Source organism: Trichoderma gamsii, assembly GCF_001481775.2.
Source record: "Trichoderma gamsii strain T6085 chromosome Unknown Scaffold_29.2, whole genome shotgun sequence".
In the NCBI taxonomy this organism is placed as follows: domain Eukaryota; kingdom Fungi; phylum Ascomycota; class Sordariomycetes; order Hypocreales; family Hypocreaceae; genus Trichoderma; species Trichoderma gamsii.
Window position 1 is genome coordinate 326,999 of NW_020171366.1, and position 23,965 is coordinate 350,963.

Sequence of the window (23,965 nt, forward strand, 5' to 3'; positions counted from 1 at the left end):
AGCTGCTTTTCAATATTCAGTTACCAATCCCGCGCAACTCCGCTACTAAACATTGCGGAACCGCATCTCCAGATCTCGGCTCCGGTGGGAGAGAAAGTTGTCGTGGAGTTTGAAGTGGGCTTGCCGCCAAAGCACATTCGAGATCTTCCTCTCCAGGTTCGAAATACATACATACTATCGAGATCTCTAAAGGGAGCAGAAGCCAATCCGGATGGGCTTGTGCCCCAATCGGGACTCGTTCACTCGTTCAGCCGCATAAGCGGATCTGTTAGACAGCAGGCCTGGCTAACGAGATCCCCCGGCAAAGCCCATCGCATACCATATCGTGCTCCGTAACGACGTCGCGAGAGAGTCCACCTTCGGATGGGAGGTGGGAGACACCAATAGCCTCAGGAGATGGCCCCCCCATCGGGACAGCGTCACGTCTGCCACTGCGGCAGAGGCTTCCTTCGCAAAGAGCACCTTCGCCGCCATCAGGCTATACATAGCAGTCCCTCTTTTACGTGCCATGTGTGCTCTCGATCGTTTAGTCGCAGGTGAGTTTAGAGTACCTGCTGCTCCCTCCTTTTCCTGCCAGAAGTAAAATGAAAAGGAAATCGAGCCCCTCCCTTGTGAATCGACCAAAGAGACGCAGGCTAAAGGTTAAAAAACCCGGTCGTTATAGTGATCTTCTTCGCCGCCATCTGACATTACACGATGGCCCTGCTCACTCAGATTCTAAACGGGTGCGTGCCTGTGATGCTTGCCACGCCAGCAAGATCCGATGTGATGGAGGCACCCGATGTTCTCTATGTACCAAGCGAGGGATAGACTGTGCTTTCACTAGGGGACCCGGGCCCAATGGCACGTCCAGTTTGCAACGAAGAAGCGTCTCTTCACTACCATCGACTTCTAAATCCCACTCGCCCGATGCTCCCACGCCCAGCATACCGACTTCAGATGCTGATGACACTTCCAAAACTGTTACAAGTCTCTCCACCAGCTACGTGGATATTTTGGGCCCTGCAGATCAGGCAACACAGCATCTAGATCCATCCATTGCCACGGCGGGGCTGAAACTAATCCTCAATGTCATCTCTAACCCCCTATCATCAGAAACGATGTCAAGAAATCGACTACAGCTGCCTGAAGAGATAGACAAATGGTCCTCAGAATGTCTAAGAGCATACGTCACACACTTCCATGACCGGTGGCCTATATTGCACATTCCGACTTTTGAGCGGGAGGTCATTTCTATCGGGCTGAGAAGCACCGCCATCATGATAGGCTCTTGGGTACGGAACGAGACTGCAGACCACAGCCTCGTATACGACATACACAGCATCCTTGTTAAGAACCTCCTCGCTGATCTCGTAAGTCGCTCTCTCATTTATATGGAGAGATAGTATACTTACATGGCGGAATCCTTTGCAGACGGAGACTACAGTCGACGCTGCCGGCGTCTGGCCCATCAGAACCCTTCAATCAGCTTTATTGAATGTTATTTTTGCATTTGAATGTGGAGTATGTTGCATGACGTTATCCAGATGAGATGTGAGACAGAGACTCTAACTGATGGTTACAGAATGACAAACTCATGAAAAAAGGTCGCCTCCTGTACAGCCTTCTCGTCACTGTATTTCGACAACTCAAAGTCTTCAGCGCCGAGGCCGTGGAGCATCAGATTCGGATCCATTTCAGCGGCGATTTCCCTCCATGGGCGTTTGCCATGAAGGAGAAGTGGAAAAGGTGAGAAATGAAGCAACAAGTCGTCCATTGGTAGTCGAAATTACCATGCTAACTCCTTTATCAGGCTTGCCACCAATCTCTTCAAGCTCGATACATACATATCCCTATTGACGCAACAACCACCATCAGTCCAACGCGAAGAAATGAGTCTCGGGCTAACGTCCACATTCGCCTTATGGAACGCCTATGGCCTCGACGTCTTCTTCAGGAGATGGCCGTCCGAGCCCCTGGAACGATCGTCGTACAAGATCTGCGATCTCGCGCTGGGATCGCAACAGCCAATTTCGCCCATCATGCTCGTCGAAGACATACAAATCCGCATGATGGGTGTGACCAACTACGTCTGGATCCTCAGTAAGATGCGAGGGAATCCGAACCCGGCACTGTGCGCATCAGCCGACCAGAAAGAGCTGATAGCCACCCGTTTGAAGCGCTGCAAGCTACAGCTGGACGGCATGGCTGCCTTGTGGATGGATCCAGAACAACACAAAATGCACATTGAGTTCCTGCTAAGGGCGTACATGGGCTCGGAAGAGCCTTTCCACGATGACTGGGAAAAGTACTCACGCGGCCGGTTCTTCTCCTATGTCTTTAGCGCCACCATGATGTACCACCTCCTCAGCATGCACATCTACGCCGATGCCCAAAGCTACATGCAGAATCTTCCAGGCATCACGTCAAGCCTGGCCCCCTGCGGCGTCACCCTCCCCTACCCCCCTAACACTGCTGAGATCAAGGAGTGGGCGACATCCATGGACAGCAGAATTGCAGTCTCGCACGCCATCGTCGCATACCGCGTCTATAGCGGCCATGTGTCCCCCTCTGAGCTGAAAGCCGAAGTCGTCGATCCCATCGCCCACATGACCATCGCGGTAGGGGCAGGCGTTTTGTGGACGTGGATTCAAAACAACGGCATGACATGCACTTGCAATTGTATGAATGTGCCGCTCGTTGACGGGCTGGACTTTGGCTTTGTGCGTCTGGAGACGGGGAAGAGCCCCGAAGTGGAAAACTGGATACGGAATGGGGGTGATATCTGGCTCAATGGCGTCCAGGTATGTAAGTGCAATGTAGGAGTTTGGCTTTCGCCATTTGCTGCGATACTGGCGCATGGAGCGCGGAAATGGGAAATTGGTAACGCATTTGCGCAGAAGCTGTGGAATCAGCTTGGACTTCAGCGATCTATTTAGTATATGTTGGACTTTATGAAACCGGGATAAGGGAATTTTCTAATTCTGTATAAGAGCATTGTATAATTGGCAAGGAAGTAAAGGATCCGGAATGTATATAGTTAAGTTGTATATATACTCACAGTGTAAATGGTATGTACTTGGCATTATTGCCAGGGTAGAGGACCTATACAAACAAGAAGGTCATTGCGACATGGAGAATTGCCAACAAAAATAAGAGCTCAGCGGTTGCGAGATGGCACCATTTTGTTTCTTCTTTCAAAATGCAATCAGTAACAAGCAAGGGCTATTATCCGACGCTACAGTACAAATGAAGCAGCTATGCCAACTTTCGCATACAAAATAATTGAATTCTATTTCCCTCTTTTACAGGCCATCATTTCCACGCAGGATGGTAGCCGCCTGACGGAAGAAAGAATCCAGTCGAAGTCTGACAGGTCGTAGAAGCAGTCGTCCAGGCTTGTGAGTGGTTTCGCCAAGGCGCTTCAAAGCGTGATGAAAATCTTGCAGAAGCTGGTATGCAGCCTCAATGTGTGCCTGGTCAGAGGCCAACAGGAAGAGGTAAATAAGAAAGTTGCCACATAAAATCAGCTGAGACCGAGCATCTGTTTTTTGTCTTGTCGTTAGCGCAGTTACACTACGTTTTTCATATTGCCGTCATGGCTGTGAATACTTACGACGGCACCAAAAGCCACGTAAATCTTCTTCACCGATGGAGTTGAAAAAGTTGACAAAGCTCGAAAATTCGCTGAGAGCGTGAATAAACCACTTTCGAAGATTTGACTCGGGGTTGGCCTTGGCTGCTCTAGTGGCAGGATACATCAGACCTCGGTACAAGAGTGCTTGAGCAGCATAGTATGTGAGATGCAGGGGACCTGGGCGAACTATGTTAGAATCTCTTTTTCCAATAAGAAGAGCCCCTCTGTTAGGGATCCTCACTCACAGTTGCTGGCTACATCCTGTCCTCTTTCAGGGCCAAGAGCAAGGCATTGCGGAAGCAGGACATGCCAATCTTTGAACTTGTCTCGTAAGGTGTTCAATTGTGCTGCCCTCTCGCCCAAGGTTGATAAGCTGGGTCGAATTTGACTGCGTAGATGATGTCTTGTTAGCAACTATTAGTTCAAGATGAGATTTTGTGTAGCAAAGTTGACCTACAAGCTGCAGTCTAGCACATCTCTCAGGACCATTGTGAGATTAATAAATTGTAAGAATCGAGCGCCAACCGAAACCTGAAAGACGGCATCTTCAGGATCGACCATGTGCCGCAATTCCTCAGGAACAGTCTCGTCAGCTCGAATGTCGTCCATGTCAGGCGGAGCTGTACTGAATGACGCGTGGCTTATGTGCGGAGGGTTCCCATGGCATATCGCAGACCAGCAGTCCGAAGCGTATACTGCCCACCAAAGCTTTTTCCTGACTCTCTTCTCCCACGGTTCGATGCTCCATCGGCCAGGATCTTGATGAAGGCCTATTGTCTGGGCACATGCCGTGGTCTGTGCCGTCATGGTCCACATGCTTGGCGTTTCAACGCTGTCGACATCGGGCGGTGTGATGTGGTGGAGTAAAAGGCCTGCTTGTAGGCTGAATAGATTAGGATTTTCATGTTCGCGCCTAAGGGCCTCGTGGGCGTGATCGATGCATTGGTGCTGTTCAAAGGGACAAGGTTCTTTTACATCCCAGAAGACGCTCGCCATGGCATAGACTGCACCGCGCAACGAAGCGGGAATCTTCATCTTGTTGGTCTTGTACTGACGTAGGAAACGAGATTTGGTGACTACGGGGTATATGGGATGGACATGCTTGAAATACAAGCGCACCAGGTGATCGCCGTAGGGCCACGCCAACGTCTCAGTCTCATCCGAGGCGGCTTGCTTTGCTTCATTGGTGAAGTCGGGGTTCTCATTTTCCAATAGCAGGAAGTGAACCGGACGATCGTCTGCCGTTGGGCCTCCAGGATACACCTGGATGATATTGGCATCCAGCTCATCATTCTCGTTTATGATGAGACATCTGAATGCATCCAGAAGGTACATGTCTTGTTCAGCTGAGGGCCCCATTGAGTGTGCCGTCCTGTTGAAATTATCCTCAAGTGTATGAAGAGGATAGTCGGGGGCCAAAGGGACTGGAGGAGAGAGGCCATATGAAGTTGGTTCTAGAGTGTTTTCAGAAGGCCCGTTCTGGCGAATCAAACCCTGATGTACAACAGCCGAGGGTGCGGACAACTGTTGCTCCAGACTCAGGTCTCCAGCGGCACTGAGGCCTGCAGACGACTGAATAGTGTCCGCCGGGCTAGAATGCGAGACGGAATGCGAGACGCTGCGGCGTGGTAGAGCCGGCGAAGAGCCCATGGCTGGAGGCGTGACGAGCTCGGCCTCAGAGACTCCATTTTCAGTGGCACTCTCGGTGGCGCTCTCTTGTTGAGACGAGATCTCATCAGGGGTTGGCGAAGATTTGCATACTATCCCCCTGCTCTTACAGAATAGACCTGCGAAGTTGAATTTAGCACTCGGTGGCGCCGTTGAGTTTGGGATATCGGGAAGCGGGATGGGACAAATCAAGATGCTGTGGAGAGATGCAGCATGCAGATGCGTAGTATCGGCCAACGGGACGCCTCACATACACATGTATACACACGGCGAAAATGAAGGGGGTGCGTGGCGTGTATAGAGTACTGCTTGTCACTGCTGAGATGTGTCCGTCTGAGCGTCTATCATTTCAAACACGCCGCAACATCGTCCACGCGCAACAACGCATCAGGCCAACAAACCCCCACCCCCTCATCGACGCGTGCTGAGATCTGGCGGCTCGGCTCGAGACCTCTGGCAGACAGCAGCAGCAGCAGCAGCAGCCCCCGGGAATAACACAGCTGGAGGGGGACAAGACAACGAAGCCAGCACGGAGTCACTTACAGGGAGGCTCTGAGGGGATCACGCAGGCCGTCTTGCGCCTCCGGCAGGCGTCGCAGGGCCGGTTCTTGCGGCTCCGCGGCTGTCTGGCCCGGCCGAACTGGCTCTGGATGGTGAACTTGCGGGGACGGGCCTGCTGGCCTTGGGCCAACGGGTCGGCGCCGCTGAGCATGTCGTGCGTCACTCGAGCGTTTCACGGCGAGCGACTCGTGCGGCGTCCGGGCTGTAGCTGGACTGGACTGGACTGGCTGGCTGGACTGGACTGGCTGGGGGCTCGTGTCTTCGCCGCCGCACCGTGGGTGGAGATGGTGAGAACGAGACAAACAACGCAAAAGCAGACTCGCGTGGCTCGGCGAACGCGGCGGCGAAGCTTCTCCTGCTGCGCGTCCAGGCTCCGATGCAGACTCGTCCGAGTTGGCCGACACGCAGCGGGGAACGGATTCTGGGCCGCGTGTCGTGATTTGATTGAGGCCAGCTGGAGCAGCGAGTAACGTGACTGGCCCTGAAGCTCGCACTTCGCCTATTGCGCCTGGACGGCTGGATCGCTGGCGGTTTGTGGGCTTTGGCGCACGGGGGCTAGCGCGTTAGTGGCCGCCTTACGGGGCACAGTGGACAGAGCCCCTAATCCGTAGCGCACATCGCTTACTCCAAGCTCCGTTCTGTGTGCTACAGTAACGATTGGCGATGGATTCTGCATACATACACATGTGCATATAAGAGCTACCTTACTGTAGGGAGATGCTGGCGGGTCATGGAGGTGAAATGGTGTAAGACGAATGGCTGCTCGGGCTTATCCGAGGCCTGCTGTTCCCGGCATGGCTGCGGCCCATGTCTTACTGTCGGCCAATTTTCAAAGACAACGTTGAACCTTGAAGACTACGACGATGCCTAAATTAAAGGTTAAGCTGGGCAGATATCCAGGGCGTCAAGGGTCAAGAAGCAACAATAGGATCGGGCAACTTAATTGCTCGTACTGCCTGGGTATGAAAGACACATGCAGGTTCGGGGAAGATATACACCACACATTGAGTTCACGCGAGTATAATCCGCCATGTTCATGATAGCAGAAATAGGCAGACTTGATCAGTCTACTCTGTATTCTATTAGATAAACAGCACCGATTTTATATATATATCAAATCAAACTGCAATGAAAACCACATGGCGTCGCTACACAAATGCTCCAAACAAGGCCTTGACGAATTGATGCTGGTCATGCTCTGATGCGTGTCACAGCGGTGTATCCAACATCGCATCTCAGTAGCTGGGCTGGTTAGGAGTCATAACAAAAAACGATTGCAGATCGCTCTATAACGAATATGGAAAAAGCCAACGCCCTACTCGTCAACTCAAAATACGGCAGTGGGCTCATGCTTTGTGTTGACGTCCAGATGCGTAATTCCCGAGCCGTCGTCGTCTGACAGGATGTGGCCTGCTTGGGACAGATCCACCTCCCAGCGGTCTGTGTAATGCCGCTGGACCTCCCTGGCGCTGGGGGCATTCTTGACAAAATCATCAACGTCCCTGGCTGGGAAGATCCAGTGGAGCAGCGCATAAACGACGGCGCTGGACAGAAACCCGTACAGGTAGTTGAGGAAATAGAGCTCCGTCATGCCGGCGGGCAGCGACACGGACAGGTTGACGGCCGCGATAAAGCCGGGCAGGGTTGGAGCAACCCCCACGGCCCACTATCGGTTACGGAGTTAGCTCTGTGCTACAACCAAAGAAGTGGAAGAGATTCGACTTACTGCAATGGGGGCACGAAAGTTGATGCCATATTTGTACCAGTATATGCTGCCGCTGTGGCCGTGGTACAGATCGTCCACCTTGACCTTGCGCTTGTTCACAAAGATGTAGTTGGCAAACATCATGCCCGTCATCGGCGCCAGGAAGACGCCGTAGCTAGACAGCACCGACAGGAACGTCGTCGCCGTGTTGACCAGCTGCCAGGGGTTGACAATCGGGCTCAGCATCACCGTGATGTAGGCGCCTCTGCGGATGTTGATGTATCGCGGGAACACCGACGACAGGTCGATGCCGCCGGCCAGCGCATTTCCGGGCACGTTGCTGCCGATTTGCGAGATGCACAAGGCAACCCCCGCAAAGAAGAGCGCGGCGCGGGTCCCCGGGCTGTTGTCCTTTTCCAATAGGCGAACAAAGATGGTCGGTGGGTTCCAGACGGCCTCTCCATCGAATCTCCGCTGCGTGGCTCCGACAACCAAGATGCCAATGACCGATGTCAGGATGCTGTACACGCCGTATGGGATGAGCTGGCCCCAGACGGCATCCATCGGCTTCCTCGACAGACGCGCAAAGTCGTTCTGGTTCAAGATACCGGCGGCAATGGAACCAACGGTGGACATGATTCCATATATCATGAGCCAGGCGAGACTGCCCGGGCCACCGGTCTTGGGAATCGTGGTCGCTGAGTCAATGGTGTCACCAAAACCTCCGTGGCCCATGGTTGCCAAAGCCCAAATCAAGAGCACTACGAAGAATACCATGGTCACCGCGCTGGCGAAGTAGAAGAATTTCTGCAGACGGTGCGGCTTGATCCATACGAATGGAAGGCTGATGATGAAAAAGATGATGTACGACACAAATTGGGCCGTGGTCATGCCCGTCGAAGCAGGCATGTGGTTGGGGATGTGAGACTCATAGTTGGGATCCCACGAGAGCAAGATGAGCTCGAAACATTGGCCGCCAACCCATGACTGAAAGCCGTACCTGTAAATGCATCACAATGGTTAGCAAAGCTGCCGATTTTGTCGGACAATGTCCATTGTTGATAACATCAATCCACTAACCAGACTGATTAACCAATGGTTAGCACACTACATATCATATTTGCAAGATGAGATGAGATACAACATACCAAGACACAAGAATATACGGTTCCAAATCGCAAATTGAGACCCCCACATGCCCCAGACGGCACGGCTGTACACAGAAAAGCCAACTGCAGAGAAACTGATCAACACACTGAAGTTCTTTTGGTGAGGCACGCGAGGAGGGTAATTACTGTGATAGTAGGCTCCCGACAGTGAGCTGATGACAATTGCAGTGGTGGCAATGATATTTCCGATGATAATGGCTACGATGACCCATTAGCCAATCGATTCAAGAGCAGCTTTCGCTTCAGAATGATACACATACCAATAATAGCCTGCCAATAATTGAGGCCCAGGGGTATCAGTGCGCTTCCCGTGAGGAAAGTTGCAATGTTGCAGTTGATCAGCAGCCCTAGTAAGGGACAAAGTTATTTTTGTCAGCCAAGGATCTCGATTCGCCTATATGCCGAGCATTGCGCTCTCATTTCAACGAATAGCCACTTACAGTAATTATGAAAGGTCCAGAAGCCCCATGTTCGCCTGGCAGCCTCCACGGGACGAATATCATCATTCTAAGACGCGCCAACAAGGATCATCAATTAGCCATTGCCATCGATCAAGGTTACCGGCCGTACGAAGGATGAGTCCGAGCATCGAAAGGGGAGATATGGCACGCAGGAATTGTGATGACAGCGCGCCTACGGCGGTAGCAACTTACAATCCATTGCGAGACGTAAGGGAGCCTTGCGCGCTCAACAAGGCCGGCCAATCCCATGATCGCGTTAGAATTGGAACGCGTGATTCGCTCACAAAGGTCGAAGCAAAGACCGAATCTGGGTCCGGGCTTATGCGCGTTCTGTCAATGGAGCTCGGCTTTAGAGCCCCGTGCGAAGCGATCAACACGATGCCGTTGTGTCTCGAGTCAACAAGCAACAGCAATATGCTTGAAAGCCTCCGTGAAGGTGACTTCTCAGACCGCAAACTCTGTGGGGCTGAGTAATATTCCACCCAGCCGCGAAGCCAGACGATCGCCCGATATAGCGGAAGCGGGAAGAGCCGAGTCGAGCCAAACGCTCAAATCCAAAACTCTGAACTCTAGCAGCGGCCAGGCCCGTCGGAGCGAACTTGACTGGTGCAAAGGCCGCGAGAAACGAAACTGCCCTTTGTGGAGGTTGAGATGGAGAAAAAGGGGACTTGGAGCAGCTTAAGCTGTGTTTTAGCTTTTCCTCTCGAGTCAAACCAACTCCGCCGGGCTAAAGCAAGAACTAACAGCCATTAGGCAATTGTGGCTATTGATTTCAATCCGAGCAGCTCATTTGCTATGGCCGCCCTTTGGAAAGTTAGTCAGCGCGGGCTGACTGCAGCGGCCGTCGCAATCGAGAGAGCTCGTTGGGAGCTCCCGGATGAAAGACAATCTCCCCGCAGTTTGCTTCATCGCAAGCCCTGGTCAGGCCATTCGTGCAGCAGCAATGACCGGATATCGGCCCGCTAGAAGCCTTCGAGATGCCGCGGACTTTGGAGATTCTCGAAAAGCACATGCTTGAACAATTCCGTACATGTGCGGAATGCTAACGCCAATGGCTGATTGGCTGCCCCATGCCTGCTCAATTGCCCCCCTCTTTCTTCCCTTTCTTCTCCCAGGTGCTTCTATTTCGGTTTTAGGGGATCTTCAGAACGAGCTCTCTATTCTGCTGCTTGCTGTTAGTCTCTGGAATGGCTTCTTTCTTCTCAAATGGCATTCAGTGTCGAATTGCTTTGATTTCTTTCATGCTTGTGTGATCGGCAAACTGCTAGCGGCACGCTCGGCCAACTATTATGCCCCCAATTGGCCGAGCTGAGGCTTCCCCGATGCTACTCTTCTGCCCATAGGTGGTGTGATGGGTTTGATGTGCGCCTGATGCTGGCTGAATGAGTCGTTTACGTGCGTGAGACAAGAGCCGGCCAACCCGCCTGTATATTAAGCAGTACATAGTAGACTACGTTGTCCGCGCTTCTGCTGGATGCAGGGCCGCCGGCCGGAGCTTTTTAGCCTTCTTTACTCATTGAGGGGCAAGGCCCATCGAGTTGGCCGCCGTTTGGGATCGCCAATCTGCCAGCTCCGATCAAATCATATGCTTGCTATGCCTGCTATGCCCTACTGCGTATGTAAGAATAGAAAGGTCTTGGCTCTCTCCTCTCCCCCACAAGCCGATTTCTCCACCACGTAGGCGACGACGCAGTCGGGGTTCTCCGTACGCGACTCCATCTCTCACCGTTGAGCGAAACTTCGCCGCTGGTTTTTTGCTGCTCCATCTTAAAATTGTAGTCACGAAAATTCATAGTCATGGTCGCACTAAATTGCAAGCGGCGGCCCCCTAATTGCTTCCAGCTATGAGCCCCTCACGCCAATCCTTCTTGTCGTTTACTTCATAATTCGCAATCATTTCTTTGAGCTTTGGGGATACTTTTGGACTGACGAAGTTTGAATTTTTATAGAGAAAAAGGACAAGCAAAAAAGAAAAAGAAATTGAAAAAACCACACATTTTCTTCCTTTTGACATCTTTCTTCTTGTTGCTATCTTCTTCCTTGCTGTTTCCATCTAGCAGCATGGCATATAGAATAGGTGTCGATGTTGGAGGAACCAACACGGACGCGGCTATTTTGGACCTCAAGGCCCTTGACGAACCCGGCCGAGGAGTCCTAGCATCATGGAAAGCAACAACGACCCCGGACATCACCAGCGGCGTGGAAGCAGCCATTAGAGAGGTCCTCGATCAGTCCAAAGTTGAAAAGAGCCGCATCCTCAGCGTCACCATTGGAACAACACATTTTATCAATTCTCTCATTGAGGCCGATGCCAGGAGACTGGATCGAGTTGCTGTGTTTCGGTTGTGTGGGCCGTTCACGAGGCAGATCCCCCCCTTTTCAGATTTCCCCCTGGGACTTCGCGGCATCCTTGATGGAGGTGTTCACTACTTGGATGGAGGATTGGAGATGGATGGGAGAGAGATTGCTCCTTTAAATCCACAGCAAATCCGGGAGGCCGCAAAATCTGTTGTGGCCTCCGGCATCAATGCTATTGCTCTGGTTGGTGTATTTTCACCACTGGATCACCATGGCATTCACGAAGAAGAGTGCAAGCAAATCATACTTGAAGCTGCCCCTGGATTGCGAGTAGTTTGCTCCCACGATATAGGGCCTACTGGCCTTCTCGAAAGAGAAAATGCCACAATTCTCAATGCTGCTATTCTTAGGACGGGAGAAAAAGTTAAGCATAGTTTTAAGCGTGCCATGGCAAGTCTAAAACTGACATGCCCCCTTTTCCTTTCACAAAACGATGGAACCCTTATCGATGTCGAAACTGCCGCCAAGTATCCTATCAAGACCTTTGCAAGCGGGCCCACGAACAGCATGACGGGAGCTGCATTCCTCGCCGGACTCGACAACAAACCTCGGTCAATATCGAACGATAATGGTGACAGCTCGGATGATACAGTCGAGCCTCAGGTGCTTGTGGTTGATATTGGTGGCACTACGACCGATGTATGTGCACTGCTGCCATCCGGCTTTCCGCGGCAGGCTCCCGGGTTCGTTGAAATTGGCGGCGTTCGAACAGCGTTTTCAATGCCAGAAGTTGTTTCAATGGGTCTAGGAGGCGGCAGCAAAGTCGAAATCGAAGAGGACGGCACAGTCCGCGTTGGCCCCGGCTCTGTTGGACACTTTCTTAAGAAGCAAGCCAAGATCTTTGGCGGGTCAACATTGACGGCAACTGACGTTGTTGTGGCTCTTGGCGAGGCCGAGCTTGGAGATGCATCTCTGGTCAAGGATGTTTCGGATCAAACCATCAGTCTTGCTCGACAGGAAATCAAAAGGAAACTTGAAAGAGTAATTGATCAGATGAAGGTGTCATCTGCGCCGGTTCATGTGCTCCTCGTTGGCGGCGGTGCTCTCCTAGTCAAAGACGGGTTGGATGGAGTTGATAAATGCATCCATCCTATTCATCAAGGTGCTGCCAACGCAGTCGGCGCTGCTATTGCCAAAGTTTCTGGAGAGGTTGATACGGTGGAGATTCTAGAGGGTAAGAGTGAAAAGGACATCCTCGACGCGGCTTGCGCGAGAGCCATCGATCAAGCCATTGAGAAGGGCGCTTCTCCTGACGACGTACGCATTGTTGAAATAAACAAGATGCCTCTGCAGTACATGTCGCAAGTTACCGTTAGAATCCAGGTTCGAGCGGTGGGCAAGCTAGCTATTCCGGACGAACCGACTCCGCCACCGACCCCTCCGTTGGGTGAAATTCCAGGTTACAATGAGGAGGAAGACGAGAGGGATGAGGATGAAGGAGAAAAAGTCAGCGTGCCAAATGCCCTTGAGCCAACTACCAAGCCGTCTCTACATGTCGACCTGGAAACATACCGTCCAGATGTGCGGGACGGGATCTGGTATGTCTCAGAAATCGACTTGGAGCTTATTTCTACTGGATGTGGTGTGCTTGGGACTGGAGGTGGAGGCCCTACTCATTATGAGTTTCTCAAAAGCTTGCATGCACTGCGGACAGGGGGGCAGGGCAAAATGAGGATCATTTCTCCCAAGTCATTAGATGATAACGCTCAGGTATTTTTCGGCTCATGGTATGGAAGTCCAAGCGTAATCAATGAGCGATTGTCATCGGGCAACGAGATTGCTAGCGGTATTGAGGCTTCATCCAGAATCGTGGGAAAATCGATTGATGCAGTTCTTCCGGATGAGATGTAAGTTGAAGCCCATCAGCTATCTCCCCTTTGCTTTAGGGAAGAGCAAGGGGGCAAAGAGAGAAGACAATGATCTGCAGTAGCTAACTAGAGACAGTGGCGGCGGTAATGGGCTCTCGTCCTTTCCTACAGGCGTCCACTTTGACATTCCGATTGTGGATGGAGACGCGATGGGCCGAGCATATCCAACAATGTATCATGGTGAGTTTCTTGAAGGCTCTGTCGACCGATTTACAATTTACTAATTTTGTCGTATAGTCACTTTCAGTGTATATGGCCATTCGTTAGTCCCTTGCGTTCTCACAGATGCTCGTAATAATGTGAACGTCGTCATGGTATGTCTACCCACGGGTCTGCATGAAGAAGTGTAATACTAATGCAGCTTATATAGAGTACGGATTCACCTGAGCGACTGGAGACGATGCTGCGGACACAGGCCATCGAGCTCGGTCTGAGCTGCGCAGCATGTTCTGCGCCTCTCTCCGGTTCCGTCGTCAAGGAGTACGGCATTCCTAATTCCTTGTCATTGACTTGGTATTTGGGCCGCGCTATTCACCAAGCGAGAAGGCGGAAGACGAGTTACATTGACGCGATTGTAAGTTAAGCTCTTCAATTCCTGGAAGCTCTTATTAATCTTGATAATCGACTAAACTAACATTAACTCATAGTTTGCTGAATGTGCTGGAAAAGTCCTCTTCAGTGGCAAAATCGTCGATGTCAAACGCTACCTTGGAGGAGGCTATACCATGGGGTCCGTTATTATCGCCCCATTGAATAACGAAGAACGCGATGCAGCAACTGCTAGCAAACACCAGGCCGCCTCAACTGGCCGACACATGACAATACCATTTCAGAACGAATACTTATACGCTGCTCTTACCGATGCTCAAGGATCAGAAGAATCTCAAGAGATTGTATGCACAGTGCCGGATCTCATTTCGATCCTGGGACAAGACGGCGAAGCAATTGGCTCGCAGGATCTCAGATATGGCCTGCACGTCAGCGTCATTGCACTGCCTGCACATCCCCTTTGGAAGAGTGAAAAGGGCATCAAGGTGGGCGGACCGGAGGGATTTGGATTCAAGATACCCGTTGTGGAAGTGGATAAGAAGTTCACAGAATCAAGGAGCGTAATTGATGAGTTTTCGACATAGAAGGGCAAAGGATACAATATATACACGATGGGAGTTATCATTTACACTATAAGCGAGTGGAAAGGGCATTGATAGGTAGATACCACATAGTTCACATTCATATGGATGCTTTGTATCTTGTTCATCACTTCAAAAACTACTAGCGAGGCGCAAAGATGTAATAAAATGCTGCTGCTTTGTATAGCAATCTGTTGAGCAGCTTTTCTTTTTTGGTTCTTTTATTGAGTTTTACTACTTTGCCAATGAGTGACCGACCATACCAGAACAAATAGCATACAAATGAATGACTCGAGTTATCAGTCTGTCCACCATTCACACAATCTGTTCATTTCCTTTAGATGGCGTTCTCCTGGCGGCGAATCCCAAAGACGTTGAGAGCCTCCTCCGCGGCCTTGACACCGCTAAGAACCATGGCGCCGAAGGTAGGTCCTGCATCTCCGTGTTAGCAAGCATATCTCCGCCAAGCAAATACAAAAGCGTGAGTCAAACTTACCCATACGGTTGGCACCGTCAATCTCAGAAAGCTCCATGCCTCCAACAATGAGGCCGGGCACCACCTCACGGGTGTTCTTGACAATGGCATCTTCAGCCTTGTTCATGTCGAGGCCGCGCATGCCGCCCAACTTCTCGATGCGGCCCATGCTGACGAGACGCTTGACGCAGAAAGCACCCATTGGGCCGTCGTGGCCGGTGGTCGAGATAACAAGAGGAGCATTGATAGTGTTGGGGTCCATGCAAGACTGGTCATCGTGGTGCATTGACACAAGAGTCCAGTTGGTCACAACACCAGCAATGCGCACTCCGTCTGCAGAGGGGCGAGTGATGAGATCCTCGACGCAGGTGGCGTTGAAGAGCTTCACGTTGGGCAGCTGCAGCACCTTGCTCATGATGGTCGAGGTAAAGAGCGCGGCGTGCTTGACAACGACGTAGTTGCCCTCATCCTCGTACGGGACGCCAATCTCGCGGAGGAAAGCGTCGGCCGGCTTGCGCATCACCATGGCGGAGAAGAGCTGGCCTCCCAGCCAGGCACCTCCGCCGGGCGAGACAGAGGCTTCAATGATGGCAATCTTGAGGTCCGGACGTTGAGTACCGAGAACGTAGGCGGTGCTGAGGCCGCAGGATCCTGCGCCCACAATGACGATGTCGGACTCGGCGTAGCGGTCGAGGTCTTCAAAGTAGCGCTTGGTCATGGCGCGCGAGACTTGGGACTCGCGGATAGGGGAGAAGGCGAAGGACTCCCATTGACCTTGCATCTCGGCGACGGTCTTGGTCTGAGCTCCATCATAAGGGGCGGCAGCCAGCTTGGACTTTGGAGTCACAAGTTCAGCAGAGCGCTGGACAGGAGAGATGGCGGCGGGAGGAGTCATGATGGGCCTACGAGGGTTAGGATTCTGTGCACAGTAAGAAGGGAGAAGAGCATGATCCTTTCGCTGGTATTATCCAGATCAAGTTCCAGGGCCGTATATTCTCAGCCACGCTCCCTCCTCCTCTTCATCACCCAGAAGGCCTCTCAGTCTCTTGTCTTACACGAAGCAAGGAAGAGACATACAGAGACCGAATGAGAGATGTGTGTGAAGAGGAGAAAAGAGCGGGCACCGGCTCATGCGATACACATTACCTGAAGAGACATGATCCCGTTTGGATGATTTACCACCGAAGGACGCCATGACGACGTGCTGTTTCGGGGGGGCAAGTTGTACCAAATGGTATATTGCAGATGAGACCTGAATTTGTTAGATGCATCTAGACACTCAATTGGAGTGATGCCTATGACAAACTGTGAATTCTATCACTGTTGTTTCTACTCAATTGGAAAGTATTGGATTTTTGATCGAATATTGTTTGTGGAAAGGGAAAAAAAGAATTTTGAACTCTGCGTTATTTTCAAACTCAATTTATACTGACGGAATTTTGTCTAAAGGGAGGGGTAAGATAAGACGGATCGGCTCTCGATGGAATCATAGTGACGGCGATGTCGGCACTTGAGAGATGTCAACCGTTGCGGGAATTGTCCGGGGCTATCCGTGGTTGGCCGCTCTGACAGCTCGGTTTAGCATGAGATATTTTTCAAGTTATTGTGGGATTGATTGTTTGTGCGATATTGAGATTTTCACGGGCCACAGTTTTAGAACTTTTTGTGTATTCCGATGATCGCTCTGATTACTTCCAGTGAAAACAGAACTATGGTATTTCTCGTAATTAATATGCGTAAGGATTATGTGAAGCAGGTAAATCTCGCTAGTTGCCTTTAATATAACGTTGAGCTCGAGACTAATACAAGAGCAACATTGCTTCCACAATAGCTACCTATTTATGCTTACATGTAGCTTACACCAGCGTTATTGCTGCTGTTGCAACTCGGGAAAATTCGTCTAATAATTGTCTAGCGGTATTTAACCAGACCTAGCCCTAGTAGTCGCGATCAAATGTCATGTCGTTTCACGGCAGTTGGCTTGCCCGGTTTCTTAACAGCTATCAAGTCTGGCCAATTAGCTACAACTACCATGCCTGGTGATGCAACTCTGGATATGGTCCACATGATAGCTGGAGCGCCTGGCCAATGCCATTCAAGTCACCACGCTATATTGCGCGCCTAGTCAATCGTCAGCCATTGCGAAGTTTTGGAAATTTGCGTTGCTAAATGAACTGACCTGAGTTCGTCAAGTCTCTTGGTGAGTATCGTTTGGACCACAAACAGTATCTTGTCCGATTATGCCTCGGCAACCTCCCGGATCGTCTTGACAAACTGCTGCGGATCATGACCAAATCTTCCAAGAAATAGTCCGTCCAGCCCATCTTTCAATTTCTCATATAGTCCTGGCCCGGCACTACCCCCATACAACACCCTCGTCGTCCCCTTTCTCTTCTGAACAGAATCAAGGCCTCGAATTCCAGAAACCACATTGAGAATGTGTGTCTCTCCGGCTGGCTGACTTGCTCCAATCGCCCAAACGGGCTCATAGGCCAAAATAACTTCTGCTTCATCGGACACAGAGCTCATGATGGCGTCAACCTGCACACGGCATTCATCCACGGCAACATGTACATCGCCCTGCGTCCTTTCTCCAATGCACGCTAATGGGATCATACCATTCCGACTCGCCGCAGCAGCTTTCTTTGCAACAATAACATCGTCCTCGCCGAAAATTCTCCTTCGTTCTGCGTGCCCAATTTCCACGAGCTTGACGCCGGCGCTACTTAGCACAGAGGGGCTGACTTCACCGGTAAAGGCTCCCTGGTCCTCCCAATGGCAGTCTTGAGCGCCGATCCAAATGGGAACTGGACTTGATTCCAGCTGGGCGACTGTATTTGTCAGAGAAATGAAATCGGGAATGATGAATATGTCGATGCTAGATGAGAGCTCTTGTGGTATATCCACGAGCTTCGATATGAAGCTATCTGTAAAGTCTCTTGTTCGTTGAAGAGAAAAATACATTTTGGTAGAGAGGCCGACGAGGCGGCGCCTCGGTGCTGGGTTTGGCATCTTCAAAGGTGAGGCAGTGGCCGAATTATTGTGCTAAATTAAAAAAGCTAATCAAGCATCAAAAAAAAAAAAAAAAAAAAAAAAAAAGCCTAAGAATAGCAACGAATTGAAAAGTAATCCTCCGGGACCTTAAACTATCGAGACTCTCTATTTCCAGCTCCCCTCGCTGAGCGGGTCAGTCAGGAAGCTTCCCCGCGCTCCGGCTCCGAGCTGTCCATTCCACTTTTGGGATGCCGGCAATCCAGTGGTTATTCGTATAATCAATCACCCGGCCACGGTTCCGGGCCCTGTATGCTTACACCAGCAAAGTCATCCCTTGGATTCAGGCTGCCAAATGATTTGGCAAATGATATGACAAGCATTACCTCTTCCGGGCTCGTACTCTCCTGAGCTGGGTATCCATTGTGGTCTCGTGAACGATCGTCGGAAACACCCAAAAGAGCCATGTCCGTAGTGCTACCACTCTCATTTCTAATGCTGCTAAATCAAGCTATGCACTCCATATGTTCTTGCGTAGCCGAGCGCGCCACAAGCCGGTATCAATCTTCTACACTAATACAGAAAGAGTAGAAAGCATCTCAAGTTTGCGTGTCCCTGCGTGTCCCCAATGCAGCAATCCACTGTCTTGCTTTTGACCAGTCTTTTACACGCATCTACCCCTTGTGTGATCAGCGAAACGCCGCATGGAATTGGACCGTTTGTAATGCTTCAAATTTGTTCTTCAATCGCTTCCCCCCAATTTATTATGCTTCTAAATAACCAATCTCCTCCACCTTCTTGGCACTCGCACTGGATGGATCGAACTCGTAAGCCAGCCACTCGGTTGCTAGCCTCCTCGCAACTTCCAGCCCAACAACCCGCTCTCCCATGCATAGGACTTGTGCATTATTGCTCTTGACGCTGCGTTCGACGCTAAAACTATCGTGAGCTGTGACTGCTCGAATACCCTTGACCTTGTTGGCCGAAATGGCAACACCTAGGCCAGTCCCGCAGATGAGCAATGCACGATCGGCTTTGCCCTCGGCAACGAGGCGAGCGGCGGCAGCAGCTCTCTGGGGATAAGGAGTCTTGTCTGAGGACTCGTCTGATCCCACATCGATGACTTCGCCTACGCGATCATCGCCTTCGAAATCCCTCTTGATTGTGTTTTTATAGCTGACACCGGCGTCCTAGACGAATTGAATCTATGTTAGTGGTTGATGCTGACCTCATATATGGAAGATAGTACAATAATATTATCAATCATGATATATCATAGAATATGACGTTGTGTTTTTAAACAATGCTGTCAACGAGCACACTTACGTCGCATCCCATAGCGATCCTCCATTTCGGCGCCATAGTGCCCATAGTGTTTGCAGATGTAGAGAAGATAAGAAAGAAAAGGGGTATTATTCAAAATGAACAAAGAAATGAAAACTTCAACTAAAATAAATTACGCTTTCAATCAATGTACTTTATCATCCATAGGGAAACACGCTTAGTTCGCGTCCTTATGAACTCGAGCGCGATCCGAATTCGGTAACCAGCATCGCCTTCCTCCAACTTGCACCCCGCGCCAAAACAACTCTACGCCGGCTTACCCGCATAGAATCTCGTTTTCTGGTCTCCACGGGATCACTTTTGCTTCATAGAAACTGGTATTTGCGGGGTTCTTTGCTTCCAGCAGTTGAACAACAGCGATGTTTGCGTCGCCAAAAGTACTCGGCATTGCCCGATTAGGAAATCCGACTGGGGCTACAAGGAGGCAAACGGGAGGCTTCAACACGCAGGTCAGTCCCGATGGCCCTTGATCTCAGGGCCTTGTTCAGTGGAGGAAAGCGTAAGGTTGCGGGGAATTGTATATTTCCATCGGTAACATAAAGCTAAGCTATTTGGTGTGGAGGACGAGTAATATGGGGTAGCATTATTGAGAGGTCTCGACCACGCTCGCCGCGGCGTCTTGGATGAAGATGGTAATACAAGCCTCTAAGTGATATCACGATGAGATGGAAGACTTGTTTCGTCCTTCCGTGGCTGAAGAGCTCCGATGTAGGAGACTATTGGCCTCCTTAGCCTGCTTTCTGCTTATATTCTCTGCTCTTGACCCAAGTGGTTGCACTGTTCTGGCAGGACAGCAACTTCATAACACTGCTCGATATTTTTCACATACCGACATAATGTCTAACAGACATCTTTTTAACTCGTCTGACGGCCTTGTCAACAAGGCTTTAAGAGGCATCATTACCTACAACCCTTCTCTTAGTCTCGATGAAGCCAACAGAGTGGTATATGACACAACATACGACAGATCAAAAGTTGCTCTCATCAGTGGAGGCGGCTCCGGACATGAACCAGCATGGACAGGCTATGTAGGCAAGAACATGCTTACTGCTTCTGTTCAGGGAGATATCTTTGCTAGCCCCAGCACAAAGCAAATCCTTGCCGCGGTGGACACAGTCCCCAGCGACAAAGGCACTATCCTGGTCATCACGAATTACACAGGCGACTGTCTACACTTTGGCCTGGCCAACGAAAAGGCTAATGCCAAAGGCCACAATTGTCGGACAATCATCTGCGGCGACGATGTATCCGTAGGCAAGAACGGAAGCATGGTTGGTCGCAGAGGTTTGGCCGGCCAGATCGGCGTCCTCAAGGTTATGGGCGGCGCTGCTGGTGCTGGAGGCTCACTTGATGAAGTATACAATCTCGGCGTTGCCTTCTCAGAACAGATTGTATCCATTGCAGCTACTCTTGATCACTGTCATGTTCCCGGTCGCACTGAACATGGCATGCTACATGAGAATGAGCTTGAGCTGGGCACCGGTCCTCACAACGAGCCTGGTTACAAGAAGCTGTCTCCTGCACCGTCTGCGTCCGAGCTTGTTGAGCAGATATTACAACACTGTCTGGATGAGAAGGATCCTCTACGGGGCTATGTGAAGTTTGCTCCCGGTGATGAAATCATGTTACTCGTCAGCAACTTCGGCGGCATGTCGCATTTAGAGATGGGCGCTCTGGTAGACGAACTCCTGGAGCAGCTTCAAAGCAACTGGAGTATTGAGCCAGTACGGATATGCGCCGGTTTTCTGGAAACATCCCTTAACGCCCCTGCTTTCTCGGTGTCTGTGATCAACGCCACGGTAGCAGCAAAGAACTGCAGTTACTCAGTGGAGGATATCAAGTCCTTCTTTGACGTTAGGACCACAACGTTTTGGGAGTCCATGGCTGGATCCCAAGCCCAACGACGTACAAGGCAACAACAGCTTGTTGCGCCACCTAAGGAAGAAATCAAGTCTGTTGACGAACGAAGGGACTTGGCAGTTAACCCAATCCTCTTAGAGAACATGCTACGAAACGCATGTGAAGCACTAATCAGAGCTGAGCCTGACCTTACTAAATGGGATACGGTCATGGGTGACGGCGACTGTGGAGAGACTCTCAAGACCGGTGCCACATCTTTGCTAACGGCGCTTGACTCTGGGCTAGCCAAGTCAGGGTCAGTCGTTCAAGTTCTTCTGGAACTCGAAGATATTGTGGAGAGCAAGATGGGTGGTACTTTGGGCGGCATCCTGGGCATCTTCTTCATCTCCTTGCGAGCCGCCGTTGAAAGAAACATTGAATTGGCTCAGAACCCAATCCTCCTTTGGGGTACTGCCCTTGCAATTGCCTTGGAAAATCTTAGGCGCTACACTCCTGCCCAGGTAGGAGATCGTACCGTCATGGATACCCTCATCCCCTTTGCCGCTGCAATGGCCAAGTCAGACTTCAATAACGGCGTCAAGGCCGCGGAGGATGGAGCGGATGCAACAAAGACGATGAAGCCTAGGCTAGGCAGAGCAACATATGTTGGGGTTTCGAGTGAGAACCATGAGCTGCCACCTGATCCGGGTGCTTGGGGAGCTATGGTAGCCATTCGAGGATTGCAAGGTGGATTGGTTGGAGCAACATAGATGGAACGTTGGAAGAAAGCCGTCAAATACTTAGCGAGATGTATATATTAATTGATTCGAATACACAGAGATATAAAAAGCCGCCGTGAGAAACATCCTGCTCAGCATTGGCACGCCACTGTTGACATTGTACTATCCTTTACCATCACACTCGGCCGAAGTGATGGTATCAATTGCTTTCATATAAGTCGCAAACAGCTTTAGCATTGTTGACCTTTCTTGTAACAACAATTTGGAATTCGAGATAGCAGTAGTTCATTGCACACCCATCTACACAAATACCAAGCCATAGTTATTGCCTTCTCTCTTCTTAGATTCATTTTTTTGCTGCTATATTGCCTTTACTCCTCTCCACTAGCCCCAATAGATTATTTGCCATTCTCGTATACTTGTTGAACAGCTTGACTACCAATCAGAACGAATAACATTCAAGGGCCATTTACTACAGCCAACTCACATTGGGCCCCGAACCTTCACCGCTTCGAAGACACTTTCAACTTTGAAGAATCGCGTACACGTAGCTGGCAATTTTAATATCTTGGCTCTTCCGAGCGATATGCAGCCATGGAATACCCACGCCATGCCACGTACTCGTAGAACAACAAATATCACAACCAGTATCACAGGACCTTGCGGCCGTGCCTCAGCTGCAGCTCAGCCTGCGTCCTGATCATCACCCGCAAACGGTGATAAAGCCAGGCGCCTCATCGTATTCGTTGGCCTCTTGGCGCTCGTAGCATCATCTCTATCCGCCAACACCGCCCATCAACAAACGCCCGCATCCGCGAACTCACTGCCGCCCCCTACATCCCTCGCCCTGCTTCCACCTGACGTGGCGTAGCTCAGGGCGGCTCTTCTAACTGTCCTCCATAGGCCCCTTCCTGGACTCTGAGCCTCTCTCCACAGCACGAAACACCTACACACGAGCCCGTGGCTCTCTCAGATCGGACTTTACCCGGGCGCGGCTGGGGCTTGTGTGCATCCCGCGTAGGACCCTGGATCGCGGTACAGGGGGATTCCTTGCTTGCGGATGGGAGATGCTGCTCTGGGGACGCAATCAGCTCTACAGGGAAGAGAGACGTCACCCAGACTGAAAAATTTCTTTTGCAATTGCGAAATCTAGGGGGATCACCTCAAGGATCCTTGCCTGTCCAAAATCGGATACGACACTGCGCTGCTCCATCGTTTATCTCTGGGGGGGTTTCTTTCCTTTTTTTTCTCGGACGCGTCAATGAGAAAGATCTAAGCTAGGTGTGGCGTTTTCGTATCGCCGATGCTCATCGCGGAGGAATACCGGTAGCGCAAGACGCGAGCCGCTCTTTTTCGCTTATCCTAGAATCCTTATGGCGCAAGAGCATCAGGGCAACAAAGATGAAAATGACTGCCCTAAAAGGATGGACATGAGAGCTCCATAGGCTAATGCTGGCAGTCATTAAGCTGCAGTCGTTAATTTCATCTCAGCCGGGGCAAAGCTGCCCCCCTCTGGCTGCGGCCGAGGCTTGTACGTGAACTGGATCCATCCATACCAGGTATATGCAGTATTATGAGTAACTTGCTCTAAGGGTTCCTTCATGTTGTTACAGGTAGGAGCAGTAGTAATACTATCGCCGCGAGCCAGCCCACTGTTGAAGTACCTGAGCTCGCACGTATAGTACAAGGAGATACGCATGTCAAGCATTCCATCATGTGTGCAAGATTGCTGCCTGCTGTCAACAATCTTCCGTACCGTATCTCCCGAACGGCTCCGCACCGCCTTGTCTCCGAGATGCATGTACTTGTAGACGCAGGTATGCCGCTCGCTGTGTCTCTCATTCACCGCTAGATCCTCTTCAAGCCGCGGCACAGCTGCACTATGCGCCGTAGGAGATCAAAAGAGATTTGGCTGGGAGGAGCCAAGAGTCAAAGGGCTGCAGCAAAAGTGCCCACAGTCTGCCTCGGGCCGCCTGGTGGCTGGCTGGATTCAGCCAGAGTTGGCTGATGGGATGCCAGATTAGGATGTCCTCGAGTCGA

The 23,965-nt window shown here is 50.9% G+C and overlaps 7 protein-coding genes across 7 annotated transcripts; 3 read left to right on the forward strand and 4 right to left on the reverse strand.

Moving 5' to 3' along the window:
- Positions 1-696: 696 nt before the first annotated feature.
- On the forward strand, positions 697-2,918 carry TGAM01_v207711 (hypothetical protein; the record flags this gene model as incomplete). Its single annotated transcript, XM_024550145.1, has 6 exons — positions 697-725; positions 827-1,352; positions 1,414-1,503; positions 1,565-1,728; positions 1,793-2,787; positions 2,845-2,918. 6 exons carry the CDS (start codon positions 697-699, stop codon positions 2,916-2,918), a joined length of 1,878 nt encoding a protein of 625 aa, XP_024405110.1.
- Positions 2,919-7,172: 4,254 nt separating this feature from the next.
- Positions 7,173-9,429, reverse strand: TGAM01_v207712 (hypothetical protein; the record flags this gene model as incomplete). Its single annotated transcript, XM_024550146.1, has 6 exons — positions 7,173-7,511; positions 7,572-8,550; positions 8,692-8,917; positions 8,980-9,066; positions 9,160-9,226; positions 9,373-9,429. The coding sequence occupies 6 exons, from the start codon at positions 9,427-9,429 to the stop codon at positions 7,173-7,175; spliced, it is 1,755 nt and encodes a 584-aa protein (XP_024405111.1).
- A 1,812-nt stretch (positions 9,430-11,241) lies between these two features.
- On the forward strand, positions 11,242-14,539 carry TGAM01_v207713 (hypothetical protein; the record flags this gene model as incomplete). Its single annotated transcript, XM_018805208.1, has 5 exons — positions 11,242-13,385; positions 13,483-13,586; positions 13,644-13,720; positions 13,777-13,980; positions 14,054-14,539. 5 exons carry the CDS (start codon positions 11,242-11,244, stop codon positions 14,537-14,539), a joined length of 3,015 nt encoding a protein of 1,004 aa, XP_018661658.1.
- Positions 14,540-14,873: 334 nt separating this feature from the next.
- On the reverse strand, positions 14,874-15,906 carry TGAM01_v207714 (hypothetical protein; the record flags this gene model as incomplete). The annotated part of the gene is made up of 2 exons (XM_018805209.1): positions 14,874-14,968; positions 15,033-15,906. 2 exons carry the CDS (start codon positions 15,904-15,906, stop codon positions 14,874-14,876), a joined length of 969 nt encoding a protein of 322 aa, XP_018661659.1.
- Positions 15,907-17,249: 1,343 nt separating this feature from the next.
- TGAM01_v207715 (triosephosphate isomerase) lies at positions 17,250-17,975 on the reverse strand (the record flags this gene model as incomplete). The annotated part of the gene is made up of 1 exon (XM_018805210.2): positions 17,250-17,975. The coding sequence occupies one exon, from the start codon at positions 17,973-17,975 to the stop codon at positions 17,250-17,252; it is 726 nt and encodes a 241-aa protein (XP_018661660.2).
- A 791-nt stretch (positions 17,976-18,766) lies between these two features.
- On the reverse strand, positions 18,767-19,373 carry TGAM01_v207716 (ribose-5-phosphate isomerase B; the record flags this gene model as incomplete). Its single annotated transcript, XM_018805211.2, has 2 exons — positions 18,767-19,192; positions 19,329-19,373. The coding sequence occupies 2 exons, from the start codon at positions 19,371-19,373 to the stop codon at positions 18,767-18,769; spliced, it is 471 nt and encodes a 156-aa protein (XP_018661661.2).
- An 809-nt stretch (positions 19,374-20,182) lies between these two features.
- TGAM01_v207717 (dihydroxyacetone kinase) lies at positions 20,183-21,955 on the forward strand (the record flags this gene model as incomplete). The annotated part of the gene is made up of 1 exon (XM_018805212.1): positions 20,183-21,955. The coding sequence occupies one exon, from the start codon at positions 20,183-20,185 to the stop codon at positions 21,953-21,955; it is 1,773 nt and encodes a 590-aa protein (XP_018661662.1).
- Positions 21,956-23,965: the final 2,010 nt, after the last annotated feature.